General features: G+C 53.4%; 2 protein-coding genes across 2 annotated transcripts; one reads left to right on the top strand and one right to left on the bottom strand.

The window, feature by feature from the left end:
- Positions 1-5,034: 5,034 nt before the first annotated feature.
- KRP23_55 (Secreted RxLR effector protein) lies at positions 5,035-5,748 on the top strand (the record flags this gene model as incomplete). The annotated part of the gene is made up of 1 exon (XM_067890467.1): positions 5,035-5,748. The coding sequence occupies one exon, from the start codon at positions 5,035-5,037 to the stop codon at positions 5,746-5,748; it is 714 nt and encodes a 237-aa protein (XP_067750609.1).
- Positions 5,749-6,371: 623 nt separating this feature from the next.
- On the bottom strand, positions 6,372-15,563 carry KRP23_54 (Sperm receptor for egg jelly; the record flags this gene model as incomplete). Its single annotated transcript, XM_067890356.1, has 1 exon — positions 6,372-15,563. One exon carries the CDS (start codon positions 15,561-15,563, stop codon positions 6,372-6,374), a length of 9,192 nt encoding a protein of 3,063 aa, XP_067750608.1.
- Between the last annotated feature and the right edge of the window lie 1,367 nt (positions 15,564-16,930).

Genomic DNA, 16,930 nt, shown 5'->3' with positions numbered 1-16,930 from the left:
TTCGAGACATAATGTCTCTCGTAGGCTAAGCCTCCATGGTGTGCACTACCCGCACACCCGTCACGGAGACTCAACTCTCCCCCCTCTGGGGAACCCACCATTACTTGTGGCCGGCGTTCCCTCGGCCACCTGGCCGCGGCTTGCGCCAGCGACCGTTAGGCCCTCGGGGTTTGAGGGATTGGTTCTTCCCCACCCCAGTCGAAGGACACACACGTTGGTAGTGTCCTAGTCCGCCGCATTTATAGCAGCGGACCGAGCCAAGTTCAACAGAGCTCAAGTCCATAGGCTCTAGCTCGTTGTTCGCAGCGACAAGTTGCGCAACAACCGGAGTGCCAGCGTGTTTATGGCTGTACTCCTCCTGGAGGGCGATCTTAATCGCCTCCTCCATAGTGGATTCATGCACGCGGAATAACTGCGTGCGTGCGGGACCGACCTTCAGGCCGTCCATGAAGACCGTCGTCTTGACGTCTTCGGGCAGGGGGTTCCCCACCAACGATGATGCCAACGTGCGCATCTCTTGTACGTACTCGTACAGCTCGCGCTTCCCTTGCTTACAGGCGAGGAAGCGTGAGCGCTGGCGAAACCCATCGTTCGCCGGGAGAAACGCAGCGCGAAGCCGCTCGCACAACTGTTCCCAGGATGCAAAGCATTCAGGAGACGTCGTCTCCAGCGTGTACGCCCAATTATTGGCACGACCGCTTAGGTTGGACAACGCGAACGCAATGCGAAGTCCCTGATCCGAGATGAGACCCGCCCTCATGGCGATCTCAACTTCTCGGATCCAGAAGTGAAGGTTTTCACCTTCCTTTCCTTCGAACGCAGGCACAGCCAGCCGCAAAGGCTTCGGCTGGACCGGCTTCGGCTCGGCCACAGAGGCCTCCAGGTTTCTCTGCACGTGAGCAATGAGCTCACGTTCATACGTGTCGAACGCGTTCACGCGTTCAACTTGCTCGGCTGGCGTCAAGGACGCCAAGCCTCGGAGGACATCCCTCCCAAAGATGCCTCCCATCTTTCGAACGGACTCGAACTGCGAGTCGTTCACGTGAGGAAACTCACTTCGTTCCATAGTGGCTCAGGCTTTGAGGTCACAGAGGATTCAGGTAGTTCAATCCTACCCGCGTAGGCGTGGATTGACTACAAGTGCTACCAAGTGTGACGGGGCACACAGCAGCTTGCACAGAGGAAGTGCTAGAAAGCGTAAGCTCTCGGTGAACAACAAGTTCACGGTTCCCGGTCTAAGGGAACCGACTACGACTTAGACGGTAGGTTTAAAGACTGAATATATTTTATAGGTGAGTCAAGCTTGATCCTTACAAACTCTAAGTCAACTATAGTAAAAGCTAAACAAGTGCCCAATGGTTGGCTCACCGCCAACCGGTACCACGTACCATGGGCACACAAGAGAGACATCCCGTCACTCTTTATGTAACATGGGTACACGTCGGTGTACCCGGTTACAAAATAGAAGGCCGCCTTACCACCCTTACTTCTGCTCAGGAAACTACCGTGAAGTTCCACCCCAAGTGGTTGGCTTCCATTGGATAACTTTTCGAGTGATAGGGGGGGGGGATTTGACCACATTCACACATTTGAGGGATCGTCCCATACGAGCTTGCTATTTACAAAATCCAAGTGATTGAAAGAAGCGATTTGGAACACATCCGTACAAAACACGTGTAGTCACCGCCGGTTTTTGCAATAATGGTTTTAAAACACCCCAGAAAGTCTACAAGCTGAAGTACGGTGCTTTAGAAACGGCCGGGAGCTTTCAGCTTCTAGCTGAAAGAATTGTTTCTGCTTTTCACTGGGTAGTAATCGCTCCGACTGTGCCCACCACAGTTCACATTTGCCCGATTGTTGGACATTTGTCGTTAGCTTTCACGCACGCTTCTCTCGCAAAATTGACTCAATCATTGTTTGGCTAGTTGGCTGGAACGAGCAGTATCCTGAACTCATAGATTCGTATGGATGTACTGTTGAGTGCCGTGCTACCGAATAAAGGTCAGGCTCTTCCTGAAGCCACCTCTCCGCAAGGTTGCTTCGGGTTACCATTTGACGTCTTGAAGTTCAAGTCCTCCTCGTTGGCGTGGGGTAAACATACATGCAAACTTAAACTTATTCTTCATCGCTGCAGTGCTCGTCTGTCCTTTCCATATGAATTGCTGAAGGTTTTGTAGTCGTCGAAGTATCTGCTTCGTCGGTACAAACTGTTTTCCTGTATATAAAATAGCGGGTAGTGCCACTGCATTGAACAGTTCCACACGCTGGACCACCGTGATGCTGATCGTGGTTGCTATCCATAGTCTGCGCTGAATTTTCTCTTTTCGAATCTCCCAGTTGCCTGTGACTGCTGGTGTGGTGCCGACCCAGTACCCCAATTGGCGCGTTGTACTTGTGAGGTTGAGAACGGGAAACCCGTTCCATTTATCTGGTGTGTCGTGTCGGTTGAGACCAATCGCAATGCTTTTCTGAGGTTGTACTCACTTTTTTTCATACTGACAGTAGATACGCTCGGTCAAACGATCGAACACCATCCAGTACTACAAGGGATAACTCTGCCTGGATCAAACTGTGCAGCCCACAAGTTCTCCGCCTTGTGGATGATAGCACTGTGTTTATGAGATCCCTGTGTGAGCTCGACGTCGTCAAGCAGATTTTGAATGTTTCCATATCAATCAAACAGGCATTGGGGAAAAGTGGCTCATTTCGGTTGTGGGCCATTGGCATGAGGGGCCTTGCTTGGAAAGCAAGGCAACCATAAAGGGATGGTGGGAGGGTTGAAAACTCCGGAGCATGTCGCAACTCGGAGGCGGTGGAGACTATTGTTGCTCTGTTGACCGTCGAGAGCTTGCGTGACGTTGCTGAGTCGCAGGATGACTTGATCGAAGGCCCATGCGTGGCCTGCTCGCTGCGACGTTTAAACTGAAATGAGCAACGACTGCACGAAAACTCTGCCTGAGTGGACGCGAGTCGCTCAACGGCTAGCCAAACCACCAGCGGGCATCCTTGCCTAATTCCTGAATTGACCAGCCATTCAGATGAAAGCTTTCCGTACACGAGAAATTATGCTGTCGTTCCTTCGTGGAGAGTCCTAATACCATTTATAAAACTTTCTGGAAATCCAAACGCTCGTAGAACTCGTTGAAGGAAGTTCCTATCTAGAGTGTCATACGTTCGGTGTGGCTTTCATCGCCAATCAATTCCATTGAAACTGGATCGACCTCCTTTGGAGGAGGCAGCCAATACAGCAATATCGTAAACTCCACCTCAATCTTAGTCATAGTTGTAGCTTCCGTAAAGATATACGCAAACGACTGACTGATCACACCAGAAAACTCATCACCTGGAGCAACCAGCACGAAATTACCTGCGATGATGTCCTGTCGAGGAATAAGCAAGGCTTTGTCGTCACGATAGGGATGCACTCGACGAGTTAAGTTACGCCCACCTGCCGTGAAGTTTCTAATGCCGTTGAATCTAACGTCTCGTAGTTCACCATTGACAATCCACACTGGGTTAGGACTGCGCTTGGCCATGTTCGGCATTACACCAACAGGATCCGCAGGCAACTTTATGAGGGTCTGATACTCTGCCTCGAACACCACAGCCTCATTGAGTGTTGCACCAACGATCAGCCTTGGGTCCATTAGAACAGCAATGACGTGCTCAATTAGCACAACCACACGATCTCCAGAAACTGTGTGCACAAACGACACGTTTGTATACACTGTCACCGGTTCTAGCGAATGTCCTCTTGGGGTTACCACCAATTCTGACTTTATCACAAAACTGGAATTGGTTGCATTCCATGCATTGTCAACGAACCAGTTGGGTCCTTTTCCAACACGATGCATCAGCACCCACTCACACCAATCCGAGAGTCTGAAGTAAACACTCTCAAATGTCATATCCAGCCAACCCTTTGACACGAGACGATCAAAGGCAGAACTAACAACACTCGTTGGAGACAGCTCCAGTGTATCATTCTCGAACACAACGGATTGTAACTCGAACGGGCCGAGGAAGCCCGTCGCATTGACAGTGGCGTTGGTTGGTTTCTCGACAACCTTGGCTCTCCAGTCAATTCGAAGAGGAATCGCCACCTCTAGTGTCCCCAGCGGGGCGACCTTGGAGTGGAAGGCAAACACCACTGAGCCATTGAAAATACCTGCGAACGACTTCGTCGGGTGTACTTCCAATGTGCATTCGCCATCTTCAGCCCCATCCAACAAATCACTTGGAGACATATGAAGAGAAGCCAATTCCACGAGGCGGCCGCCGCCTCTAACGCCCACCTTCAACGGCAAGCCCGGCAACACAGCTCCGTGCACCGCGCGAGACAGATCAACTCCGCGCAAAGCGACCATGACCGACCAGTACTCCGCCCACACCGCAGCGCTGTCCAGCGACTCGCCAAACACGTCCAACGCGCCCATGGACACCAGCGCCGCCTCGTCCTCCGTGCTCTCCACCACCACCGGCTCCAGCATCGCCGCCGAAACCAGAGACCGAGGGTCCGGGATACTCCGAACCACGTGCGACACCTCCACCACCACAGACCGAGACGACATCGAGTCCACCAACGTCACGTTCGTGGACACCGTCACGGTCTGCGACTTGGCCGTGCGCGGTGCCAGCACCACCTCGGCCGCCTTCAGCCAGCTCAGCAAGTAATGATGATGCCCATGCAGACCCCGCACCTGACCCGTCAGTGACCACACCATCATAACAGCGTGCTTCGCGACGGAAGTCCCGTAAACATTTCTAGCGTTTCACAGCGCCGGCACTTAAAAGTCGAGCCAGTTTTCAAAAGAAGGCTTACATGTTCGTGACTGAGGCAGATTGAAGTCAGAAGTCCCATCAAAATATGTTTCCTTGGACGAGCTATGTTAACAATTATTCTCTTGCAGATCACCGTCGCCATTACATTAGTGTTCTAAGACTGACAAATCGTTTGTTGTTGGTATTTCTCTCCTTTCGATCGACTTCACTCCACAACTGTCCAGGTAACCCTCGCGTTGGCGCCATCCCGTAATGCGTTTCTGCAATGCCTTCCTGGCAAGTCTGTTGATCCTCCTCGCGATCACCGTGACCGCGGAAAAGTCTACCCGATCCAGCATTACTACCAATGTTGCATACGGCCGTGGAAGGCTACTGCGCAAGGCTGACGCTGATACGGCAAATACCATCGACACCGAAGAGCGGGGTGTCTGGTCGTCCATCAAGAATTGGGGGAAAATACAGTATTGGCTGGCAGTCGGCAAGTCCGACGACCAAGTCAAGAAGGCGCTGAAGATGGAAACTCTGACGGGTGCTGCTTTGAAGGCCCACCCGAATTACAAGCAACTGGAGAAATTCATGTACAAGCGCGAAGGTCGTGAGATGGACGGTTGGGTTGCGCATGGAATCCCGACGCAAACCTTGTGGTACTTACTGGAGCTGGGGAAAATGAAGGAGGTGCAACGGAAGAGTAGCGACGAACTCAGAATGTATGTGCGTTATGCAACCAAGTACGACAACGCGATATGGAACCACAAGAACAGCATTTTCGAGCCCCCGATTTACTACGGAGGCAGTGCAGCTGAGATGAAGGTGAAAGTACAGATTTGGGCCAAGGCGAATCGAAAGAATTGGTACGTGAAGGAAATGCTGGGGCTTGATGATTTGTCCAAAGCTAAGCAAAAAGCGGACCCGGACTATGAGTACTACCTGGAATTCTTAAAGTTGACGAAGCGATCAGAAAGGTAAGTGGCGGTCCTAACCACTTTTGTGAGCAATGGCCGCCATGATGACGAAGTGGCTTGGGAATATACGTCAATCCTCCACTGGATTTTGCTGCTGCAGAAATCTCTTCTACGTATTTGCTTAACCTCGAATCTTGAGTTTCATTGCTTCGTGTTATCCACTGCGGATCTCTCACCCTGTTACTGAACGTCCAACAACATTAGTACACCGTGTCTTTCGATCGGGACAGCTACAACTCCAGCGGCAGCGCGTGGCCACATTTCTCAATTTCCTCATGCGCAAGTCATTAGTGTACAGAGTTAAGTGACCTCACTGAAAACGGAAACAATCAGTGGATTCTGCCTACGAATATGGCCGCTCGCCTTCTTAACAGGCGTCAGCGACGTCAACTCCGATGCAATGAAGGTTTGAGATTGGACTCGATGTCCTCTACTGCGAAGGGCAACTTCAACGTCGAGCACGGCGGATTGGGTAGCAGAAACCCCGAGTCACGACGAGAGACCGACAGAGTTCGTAGCCGAGTCGTCGACCAAGAAGAACAAGTTTTCACGGCGTAGGTTTTGTAGTTCCTTCACAATGTGAAATATATACATGTATTAGCTTACCATGCAAATCAGCACCTTCCACTAGGTCGGTTTGGGCCTCGGTGGGCCCTTGTTACTTCTTGACGGAGCTGGCTTGGACTCCGATTCTGCAGCCGAGAGCTCTTCTTCCAGCGTGAAGCGCGTAACAGGCGCAACCGACTCTGCAGCGGCTGGCGATGGTATCGCTGCCACTGCCGCTGCCACTTCGTCTTCCCGAGGGGATGGCACGACTCGCGCCGTGGGGCCAGGAGGACCTCCGCGCTCCGACATCATCTTACGTCGAATGGGTGAAATGGCCGCGCTGTCAGTCACCTCGTCGTCCGTAGGCGGCGAAAACAACGGGCCTACAGGTCGGCCTCGGGGCGGTGACAATTGCGGCTTCACCTGAGATCGGTTCGTCGGGGACACGGCCACGGATTGCGACCGATGAGAGACAGGCAAATCCGGGGCGCGAGGGCCTCGTCGAGCAAGCACCTTCTCCCGCATTTTAGCGACCTTCAAGGCTTCGTCTGTGGTCTGCACACTACCTGGTAAAGCACTGGCCAGCAGACTTCCTCTCGGCGGAGACCGACGCGGCGCCTCCGTTACGATGTCGATGACCGTCGTGGAGACGGTAGTAGACCCCTTCTTCTTCTTTCCGTCCGGGCTGGTTTTGACATCCGGGCTCTTCTTGCTGGCTGGGCTTGGAGGTCCTCGAATGGACTTCTTGTTCAGCTTTGGGGCCGCGACAGTCGACGGTACGAACGCGCTCATGGAGCGCTGCACTGACTGCTGTGCGCGCTGCAACGCGCACTCGGTGGCAACGTGTGCCTCCATATCCGCCGAATGCCTCTCCACACCACATTGAGAGCACGTTGACATCCGCAAGGGGCAGTCGTGGCGCTCGTGCGCCTCTCGAAGGGCAGCGCGCAGTCGGACGTTGCAGCCAGGCACACGACAGGCCACCAACAACGGTGTTGGGACATCGCTCTCTGCAACGGCGCCGCAGCTGTGGCCGGATCCGTTCATCACCAACTTGCCGCACGCACACAACGAAAGCTGCGACTGCCGGCGCTGCACACACTCACTCGCCATGTGCTCGTCCATATCCACCGCCGGACGCTCCGTCGAGCAACGAGGACACGCCACAAGGCGGTAGTCGCAGTCGGTCCGCTCATGGCTGTCTCGCTGCATCTCTGTCATCCGCGCAGCGCACCCAGGCATCCTGCAAACCACAAGAATCGGCAGACCACTTGCTGCTGATGTCAGCTGCACACTCGCGGTTGTGCTTGGCCTCCTACGACTGCACTCGTTGAGCAGATGGGCTTCCAAAGACTCACGCCTTACCATCTTTCCGCATGCGCACAGCGAGAGCATCGATTGCCGCCGCTGTGTGCACTCACTACTCACGTGCGTGTCCATCTCGCCCGCTGATATCTCTACGCCACAGCGTGGACACGGCACAAGGCGGAACAAGCAGTCATACCGTTCGTGGGCTTCACGTCGAGACACGAGCAAGCTCGCAGTACAACCAGGCAGTCTGCAAGGCAGCACAGGGTCCAGATCCACTGGAATCGCCCTCAGTCGGTCATCTTCTGCCGCCGCTGCATCTACAGCAGCACACTCGTGCATGCGGTGCAGTTCCAGTGACGGCGTCAACACCATCTTGCCGCAAATGCACATTACAAGGCGGCAGTGGCTTCGTTCGTGCGCGTCGCGGCCTCGTGCTTGCATGGGCATGCCGCAGCCAGCACGACACGCCACAAAACGCAGTGAGCAGCGTGCCGTCTGGTGCTCCGCCCACTCCGTCTCTAGCATCTTCTTGCCACAGACACATTCGCGTGTGGGGACAACCGGTGCGAGCACCGAAGCCCTTGCAGTCATAGCAGACGGCTCCGGATTCGACACGATACTCGACCGCGGCACAGGAGGACCTTTCTTCACTGCGAGTTGCGGGACCTCTACGCGCAATGGACTGGTGCTCGCAGCAGCCTCGTTAAACACACTATCGCGCACACCGAGCCGCGCGATATCGGTAAACGAGTTGGAGCGCGGTTGTCGCGCAGCTTCGCCGTCACTGTCGTCTCCGCTGTCGTACGGCTCGACTCTGCCGACCACTTCCACGACCTCCACCACGTCCTCCTGGTCGCCGTCGGGACTCTGAGCGACTTCAGTCGTCACGACTACATTCTCGTCGGCCGCGCTTGCGACCGGCACCAAGCGGTTCGATCTCGCTTTGGCCAGTTTGCGCTGGTAGTGACGTTCCCTTTTGTCTGCGCGGTGCTTGGCAATGTAGCCTGCCATGCCGCCGGCACCTGCCGCGACTGCCGCAACACCCAACGCCATCGGCTCAGAGCTCAGAGCGCTGAAGAGGCCTGAGTTCGCTAGCACTCCCGTTGCCATGATAGGCATGAGACCCATGCGGAAGAAAACCTTGAGCGGGTCCGAGATCACGTAAGTGAGCGCCAGGCCAGAGAGGAGAGACGTCACCCAAAGTTGCGCCTCCAAGCTCCCGATGGTGAAGCCAAACATGAGCACGAAGTAGACGCTCCACGCACTCCAGACAGCGCACACTGTGTACGAAAAGTAGATGACCCACTCCGGGAAGAGAGGCTTGGCCTGCTGCGCCGGCTGCCGTCGCAGGAAGGCGTTGTACAGCAGTCGGGACGTGCGGCGGATCTTCTTCAGCTGCTCCTTCTCGGTGAGGTACGCTTGTCGTTCGTGCAATGGCAACGCCGCTATCTTGCGCTCCTCCCGCGCTGTCACGTAAAGCTCCAGGCGCTTCTTGAGCTTTGAAATGCCCCGCAGACCTTCAAGGAGCTTCTTCTGTTCGCGCTTGGCCTCTCGTCTCAGCCGACGTTGCTCAGTTGCAGCAGCATGCTTGGCTTTCTTGATTGCCTTGCGCTTTTCGGCGACCTGCTCTTTATTGGTTCGCAAAACGGCCTGCGTTTCCTTCTTGATGCTCACAGTGATACGCCGCTTGTCCTCTCTCACAGCCGCTTCGGCCTTTCGAGCCTCCGTCGGTCGTCGTGATACGCGCCGTACACTCTGGCGCGTCTTAGCAATGATATCGTTCACATTGGGACCGTTCAGCTCGACAGCCATCGCCTCAGAGACTCGCCGATCGTATTGGTTGCCGATAGCAGTACGCAACTTCTTCAGCTGCATCTCAGTACGCTCCAGCTCAGCTTGAGCCTTAGCAACTACGACACGTGCGTTGGACTGCTGGGCCTCGCAGGACTCGTTGCATTTTACGAGCCACGCCTGTAGCGCAAGTACTGTCTTGGTCTCGTCGTCTTCCCCCCTTGTCTGCGGACGTGCCTGTCGGCCTTCGTCGTCCTCTGCATCTTCGTTTTGTTCCTCCTCCTCTTCCTCTTCTTCTTCGAGGACGTCAAGCCGCTCGCAAATCTCCGCGATAGTTGCTGCTGACGCTGCAGAAACCAGCAGAGGGTCGAACTTGAGCATGCTGTTGATCAGGGCTTCCCCTTTCTGACGTGTTAGCATATTGCACAACTGACTCATTGCCAACGCTTTGCGAACCGCTGGATCAATTGCTTTCTCCTCCTCCTCTTCATTCTCCTCGATTTGTGAAGGATTCATGAGCGGGCCTAGCATCGTAGGAGCGGCAGGTGGAACCACCGCAGTATTTGCATTTGCCACAGATACTGCTAACGCCCCTCCGTCTGTGCTGGCTATCACTGAGCTGCGCTTCAAAGGTAGAGCGCTAAGCAAACGCGTACGCCGGCGACCATCTTCACTAGGCTCCCGAGCCTTCTGCTCTTGTAATTGCGCCTTGATCTGAACCAGCACATCAGCAAGTGGGTCACCACCCGCTTCTCCTTCGAGGTGCTGCGGCGGCTTGGCATCTGCATCACGGTTGTACAGCGCTAGGAAGATACCACGACAGACTTGACCGCTACGAGCCTCCAGTATGTCTCTCCGTGACCCGCCTTCAGGTTGTTTAAGCTTTTCATGAACGAGTTGCAAGGAGCTCATATTCACGTCACGAGCAAGGGCTGCAAGGTCCATAGAGAGCTGCTCAGCTGGTGAGTATTCTTTCGCACGACCGTAAGCGTCTGTCTCGACGTCCACTATGTTGCCAGCGTCATCCTCAACCTGATAGCGGATGAGATACCTCTGCATGCGTCCAGCCTTCTTGAACATCATCATGAGAATGAAGCCAACAGGTAGCATACATACCGTCGTAATGACTGCAGATACGACGGCCGAGCCCACTGTCTTGGGCCCTTTCCGTAGCTGGTAAAGTAGTGCATTCGTGAACATCTGACTCGCCACTAGCGTGAAGACAACCGTCAGACGCTGTGCGCGAGTAAAGCCTTCGTTATACTTGAACACGATGGACAGCAGCTTGTGATTCTGCTTCAAGCCGCGACCAAAGCCGATTAACATCGCACGCAGCTTAGAGCGCCAAGTCTTCGCCTGTAAGTACTCGGGTTCTTGGAAGAGAGAGCGTAGCTTCACCTTTGCAGGCGGCGCTGACCCTCTCTTCATCTGACGAGAAGTACGCATTGCTTTGAAACGATCCTGGCGGTCCCAGCGATTCACGTAGAGCACTGCAACGACGTACAGGAAGAAAAAGCCAGCCATGGTAAGGATCAGGAGCAGATTTTGCTCGATATCTTCTGCTGTCACCTCGTGCGTGACAACGTTCATGAAATGCTCAGTCACTAGGCTCACTGATTGCGACACCTCCGTGGAGAAATCCGTAAGATGGGTACAGTTGCATATCGTGTACAGACCGTCGTCGGTAGTTCCAGCGACTTGGCAGCCTTCAGACGACCATGTTCCAATCTCTAGATCCCAATAGGTGCACAATGGCTGGCGAACTGGACATGTTGCCTCGCCCGCGTAAGCTGTGCCGTTACACTCCACCGTCATGGGCTCCTCGATATCAGTGCAGTTAAAGTACTTGATATCGACGGTGCCCTCTAGGCAGTAGAACGTATAACGCTGAGCACCACCACTCGAACTGCTACCACCGCTTCCGCTAGTCGATGTTGTGTTTCCACTGCTGGCATTTGCTGGCATGGTTATAGGGACAAGGTTGCGCATGAATATGCTGAAGGGGGCGTCCAGACCACTCACGGCAACATCTTTTCCATCGCGAGTCACGTTGACGGTCATGACGCGCGAGTTGACTGATGTGTTATCGAACGCGTACGGATTCTTCGCGTACACATTGGACTGCACATCAATGACAGGGTCGTCTTCGTCACCCGCATTTACGGCCCCAGCACTACTGCCACTTCCACTTGAGCGGCTAGTTACATAGGCCGCAAAGCCGGCTGGAATTGTCGTAGACGCTGGCGTGAAGTTCGCTGCAATCTGAGCATCGGTAAGCGGTAGCTGAACTTTTTGCCCTTCAAACTTCGAGGCCGTATCGCGTTGGCCGACAAGTCGGAGGTTTTTTGTCACCAGCGTCACAGGATCTTCACCGGCAACTGCAGTCGAAATCATCGCGGACTGCAGCTTGCTGATAGTATGTGCCACTTGAGCTACACGCGCTTTCTCAGCGACAAAATCATCGGAACTATTGGTGCTGTCACTCGAACTCGACGCGCTACCGCCACTCCCACTAGCAGTGGTTGATCCACTAGTCGTACCAACCGTAGAGCTTCCGCTACTCGATCCAGTTGCTAGGCGCCGATTCTTTGTAGTCTTGGTTGTAGTCTTGGTTGTGCTTTTACTCTTACCAGAATTGTCCACCTCTAGGAGGTTTGAGATGGTATTTCCCACTGCGGTAGTAGCCGCAGGTGTAAGAACTGGAGCAGCCAAGATGTTGTCCATGACGCTCAGCACCAGTTTTTGCGAGTTGGTATCGAGAATTGTGGCACTCTTGGTAAGCGTCACCACACTTGCAGCTTGTTGCTCCAGTGCGCCCACATCTGTCATATCCACTGATGCTGACGCCTTAGACATAGCGCCCAGAAGGCTCCCCAGCGCCGCACTCTTGGCAGCCATGGCTACCTTGTCCAATCCGCAGTTATCACCGTAATAACCATCTTTGCACGCACACGTCACAATGCAATCCAAGCTCGACGTCAGACAGCCAACTGGTTCTCGCACACAGGTACCGTTTCCTGCGCATTCGACCGAGTTTGAAGTCGGACAGCTTTTTAACGCCGTCCGGACTGGAGTCGTGGCGTTGCCAGCTGTGGGCGTTGTCGCTATCGTTTCCTCTTTGCCGTTAACCATATCAGCAAGTGCGTTGATGGTGTTTAGCACTTTACCAGGGTCGCCGCTCAGTGCCTCCGCCAAAACAGCGTTTGTCTTGTTTGCCAGATATGCAGTCTGGTCAGCGGCAGCAACGACCATTTGCGTGACTTGGATCTCCTTTGTGACGCGAGTTGTCGCCCCTAGCGAATCTTGAACGTAGGCCACGAGCGTGATGGTGTTGTTGTCACCACCACCTAATCCTAGTTGAGAGAGGAAAAGCGCATCTGGCGTCGACGCCCCAAGCGCGATTTCAGCTTCCCCCGAGTACGTCGAGCCCTTGATGTACTTGAACGTATATTTCAGCGGCAAGTCCTCGTCCACCCAATTGCTTGCGAGTACAGAAAACGTGTCTTCAAGTGCGTATCCTAGGGATGGCGTAACAGTCAGCGTTCCGCTGCTGGGAGGCGAGTTGGCGACCACGTTAATGGTAGCTGAGCCCATCTGGCCAGACGAATCAGTCGCATTCAGTTGAAGCATATACGATACTCCGGCTGTGAGCTTTCCCTCGCTCAATAGCATCGTAAGACGGTCTCGTTGTACCGCGAAGATAGTTTTCATCGTCGCGTCCGTGGCTCCTACAATCGACCAGTCTGTTTTCGTGATCGGAAGCTTTGATGTAGCCTTGCCCTTCAGGACCACACGATCATTCCCATTCACCTTCGCGGTGCTCAGTGGCTCAATCGAAACCTGAGGTGGTGATCCTGGAGTCACGGTAATAAAGACACTGGTCGTACTCGACCGCGAGTCTTTCGATACGGTGACAACGAACTTGTACACCGCATTCGGGTTAACCGTGTTAGCCACCACCGTTATCTTGGCCTGCGCATCGAGCGCTAACGCGTCTCCCGCGACAGTTAAGCATGCAACGTCGTAGGCCTGGGTTGTAGGGTTTAGCGTCAAGCAAGTCCACGAGTACTTCATCGGCACAGAATTCTGAGGGTCATCTGGGTCCGCAGACAACGAAGCGTCGAGAGCAACATTCTGTTCAACGCCTATCGACCGATTACCAGCCGCTATCACAGGAGCCAAGTCTGTGCGTGCCACGCCAATTTGCACATCGGCAGTATTGTTCACCTTCGAGTTACTAGCCATTGCCACTTGCAGGCGGAAGACGTAAGTCACGCCCACATTCAACGTTCCAGAAGGCAGTTTGAGAATGCGTGGGTTCGGGCTCGTGGATTTAAACTGTGCTGCGGTAAGATCCCCAGAGACTTGTAGCCACGTAAATGTCATATCAACGGCTGCTGAAACTGCAGCGGAATCTGTCGAATCTGTGGTAACTATTCCCGAGCAGGAAGGATAACTTGCTGATGCAGTGATCACAAGCTCGTTCGCTCGATAAGCTCCATGTACCCCGCCACCCTTAATGGAGACTGACGGTAGTGCCAGACCGGACTTTTTCACCACAATCTCATTTGAGTTGCCAGTTTTACCGAAAAAGTTCTTTGCCAGAAGTACAAACGAATACGCGCCATCCGCTTCTAAGGTAGCAGTGGGAATCTTTACGGTGACATTGTTTGTGGTCACTGCCGAAGAAAGAAGGGCTGTGATAGTGTTGAAGGAGGTATTAGACACGCTTGTGGTATTCACCAGCATCCAAGTATACGTCATAGTGCGACCACCTGATCCTGTCGAGGCTGAGCCGTCCAGGAAGAGGTCATCACACATACCAAGAGATGTTGACCCACTCACAAGAACCTGAGGCTGTGGTGGTTTGTCGGGTGCACTGATGGTAATCGTAGCCGCAGGTGCAGCCATTTCCGCCGCTGCTGTAGACTTTAGCAGGTTCCCTCGTAATGCGAGAGTACTTCCTGGTACGACATTAACTCCTTGACCGAACACGAACCGAATCGAGAGAGAACCAGTTTGCCACGTACATGCTGGAGATGCGCCGCAGTAATTTACCGAATCCGTTGCCGTTGGCAGATCAAACACCACACTGCAAGCGAAATTGTCCGACGCTAACGTCGTACGGTTAACAGCCCGGTCAAACGTGATTATCAACCCGACTGCAGTATCCAGGAACTTCACGTCCAGGATTTTCGGGGGCGGTGTCGAATCCTTGGTCTCGACAATCTTAACACTTAAATCGGAAATCGTTTTAGAAGCGTACAGCTTATCGTTGCTCGTCACAACAGCGGAAATAGTAGCTGTGCGATCGCCGTCCACCGCAAAATTATCATCAGCGGCTACTGCGATCGCTTTAGGGACATTCCAGTTTGTAGACGTGAAGACTATGCTCACTGGTGACACAACAAGAAGCGTAAGAGACGCCGAGAGTACTACCGAGACGTCGGCAGTAGGTTGCGACGTCAGCACAATGTTGTACGTGTCCGTGAATACGCGTTCCTCAGCTACAACCAACGCGGGGGAAGTCGTTTTCGTCGAACCTTGGTAGACGGCGAACCCAGAGGTATCGTCGTTAAGAACTTGCACCATGAGTGACGAAAGAGGGTACTCGGAATACATTGTGTCAGTCGAAGTAGTGACCACCGCGATGGTCGCAACTGCATTTGCATCTTCCAGGAAATTATTCACCGCGCTGATTTGAACGCTCTTGGGAACTGCCCAGTCTGTGCTAGTGAACGTAACAGATCCTGGTGCAGTGACTGCCTTGGCAGTTAACGCGCTTGTCAGCGTCACAGTGACTGGGCTGACTGGTGCACTGAGCATCGTCAGCGAAAGAGAGCCTGTTGCGCCTTCAGTAAGATTGAAACTGGTTGCAGACAACTGAATAGCTGCGAACGTAACCGTTGTTACTTGTGATGTGCGCTGCGAAGTGCTTGAGGAACCGATGGATGCCACGACCACTACTTCAAAAGATACAGAACTCACCCACTTCGTAGTACTTACGACAAGTGTAGGTTGTTGTAACGTAGTGTTCGACGGTAAATGATACGCTGCCGAAGAAGGCACATCGGCCACCTTTTCCAGCGACAGAGCTTGAGACTCCCACTTCACTTCGATCGCATCACTTGACCGTGGAATCAAGTAAACCGCCAGCGACGTCACGCTCATCTTGGCTTCGTTTGAAAGGCCTACAGTCACGATACCAATACGCGTTGGCTGAGCGAGCTGTCCACGGGTGTTTTCCACTACAAGAGTTGCCGTTTCAGCCACTGGGAGGACGGTAAACGGCATGTTTATCGAGGTTGTAAACTCGTCACCATTGCTTGACTCCCTCGATATCGCGCTTATCTGAAGCTGCGTCGAACCAAACCACGTAGCAACCGGAGTAACACGAATTAAAAGATTACTCGACACCAGTGGGAGTTGGGCTAGTACAAAGCTCCCGCTCGAGGGGGATTTCAAGAATTGTGCACCCCCTGAAATTTCGACAGACTTCAGCGCCAATCCACTGGGATCTAAAACCACGAGACGAAGTGCCTCTGAGGTATCGTTATCCGTCAGAGCCACAGAGGTGATAACAAACTCGCCCGATACGTTTTGATTCACGCGAACTTCGGTTGTATTCGTGCGCAGTACGGGGGCATCTGCAACTGCGACGACGCTAACAGATACTGTCTTCGACACTCGGTTGCTTTCACCTGTTGCACTCTCGATGCTTGTGACAGCAATCTGAACCGAAAAGCTTCCGGCGAAATTCCAGTGAGGGATAAGCGACACCACTCTGTTTGTAGTGCTGGAGAATGCAGAGCTCTTTGGTATGAGCAATACTGTGGCAGCAACTGCTGGCGTCGTTACAGCCACTCCATCCACCCGGATCCCACCCAGATAAGCTGGATCAAAACTCATCTCCACTTCAATAACCTCCGATCCATCTCTATCAGGTGTTGAGGCTTCCACGATTGTGAATGCTACAGCGATATCCTCAGATGTTGTCAATGCCGAACTGTTCAGTACTAACGTGGGGGTATTTGGAATGGGGGACACAACTACTCGGCATCTCGCAAAAGTTGTGACCGCCGACAGGGAACCAAATGCCGTAGCGTTGGCTGAGACTTTCGACACCACCCTCATCGTTACGTTGAAAGTCTGCGCTGCATATTTTCGCGGTGTCACTGACATAACTCGGCCAAGAAGACATGAAGGCTCAACGGCAGGCAGGCACGCTGGGCTCTTGTTTCCATAAAGTTCATATCTCAAATCTCCAAAGTTCACATTTGAACCCCATTGACCGTCTGACTCACCATTAACCAGCGTTGAGCCAACACTCACAGAATCAACAACATGTTCAGCAATGAAAGCCTGCACGCTGAAGAGATCAGTCAGCTCGCTCATCAAACCAAAGTCGGCCAGGCGGAAACTAACGCTCTGGTTATCACCCACTTGGAACAAGCGAACAGCTTTGTCAAAACCAAGGGCACTTTCGTCTGCCTCCCCAACAACCTGTAGCTTGACATTGGATATATTTGTCAACATGG

This window comes from Phytophthora ramorum (genome assembly GCF_020800215.1).
Source record: "Phytophthora ramorum isolate Pr-102 chromosome Unknown Phyram_PR-102_s0001, whole genome shotgun sequence".
NCBI lineage: Eukaryota > Oomycota > Peronosporomycetes > Peronosporales > Peronosporaceae > Phytophthora > Phytophthora ramorum.
The sequence above is the reverse complement of the archived record's forward strand: the minus strand, read 5'-3'. Positions and strand labels throughout refer to the sequence as shown.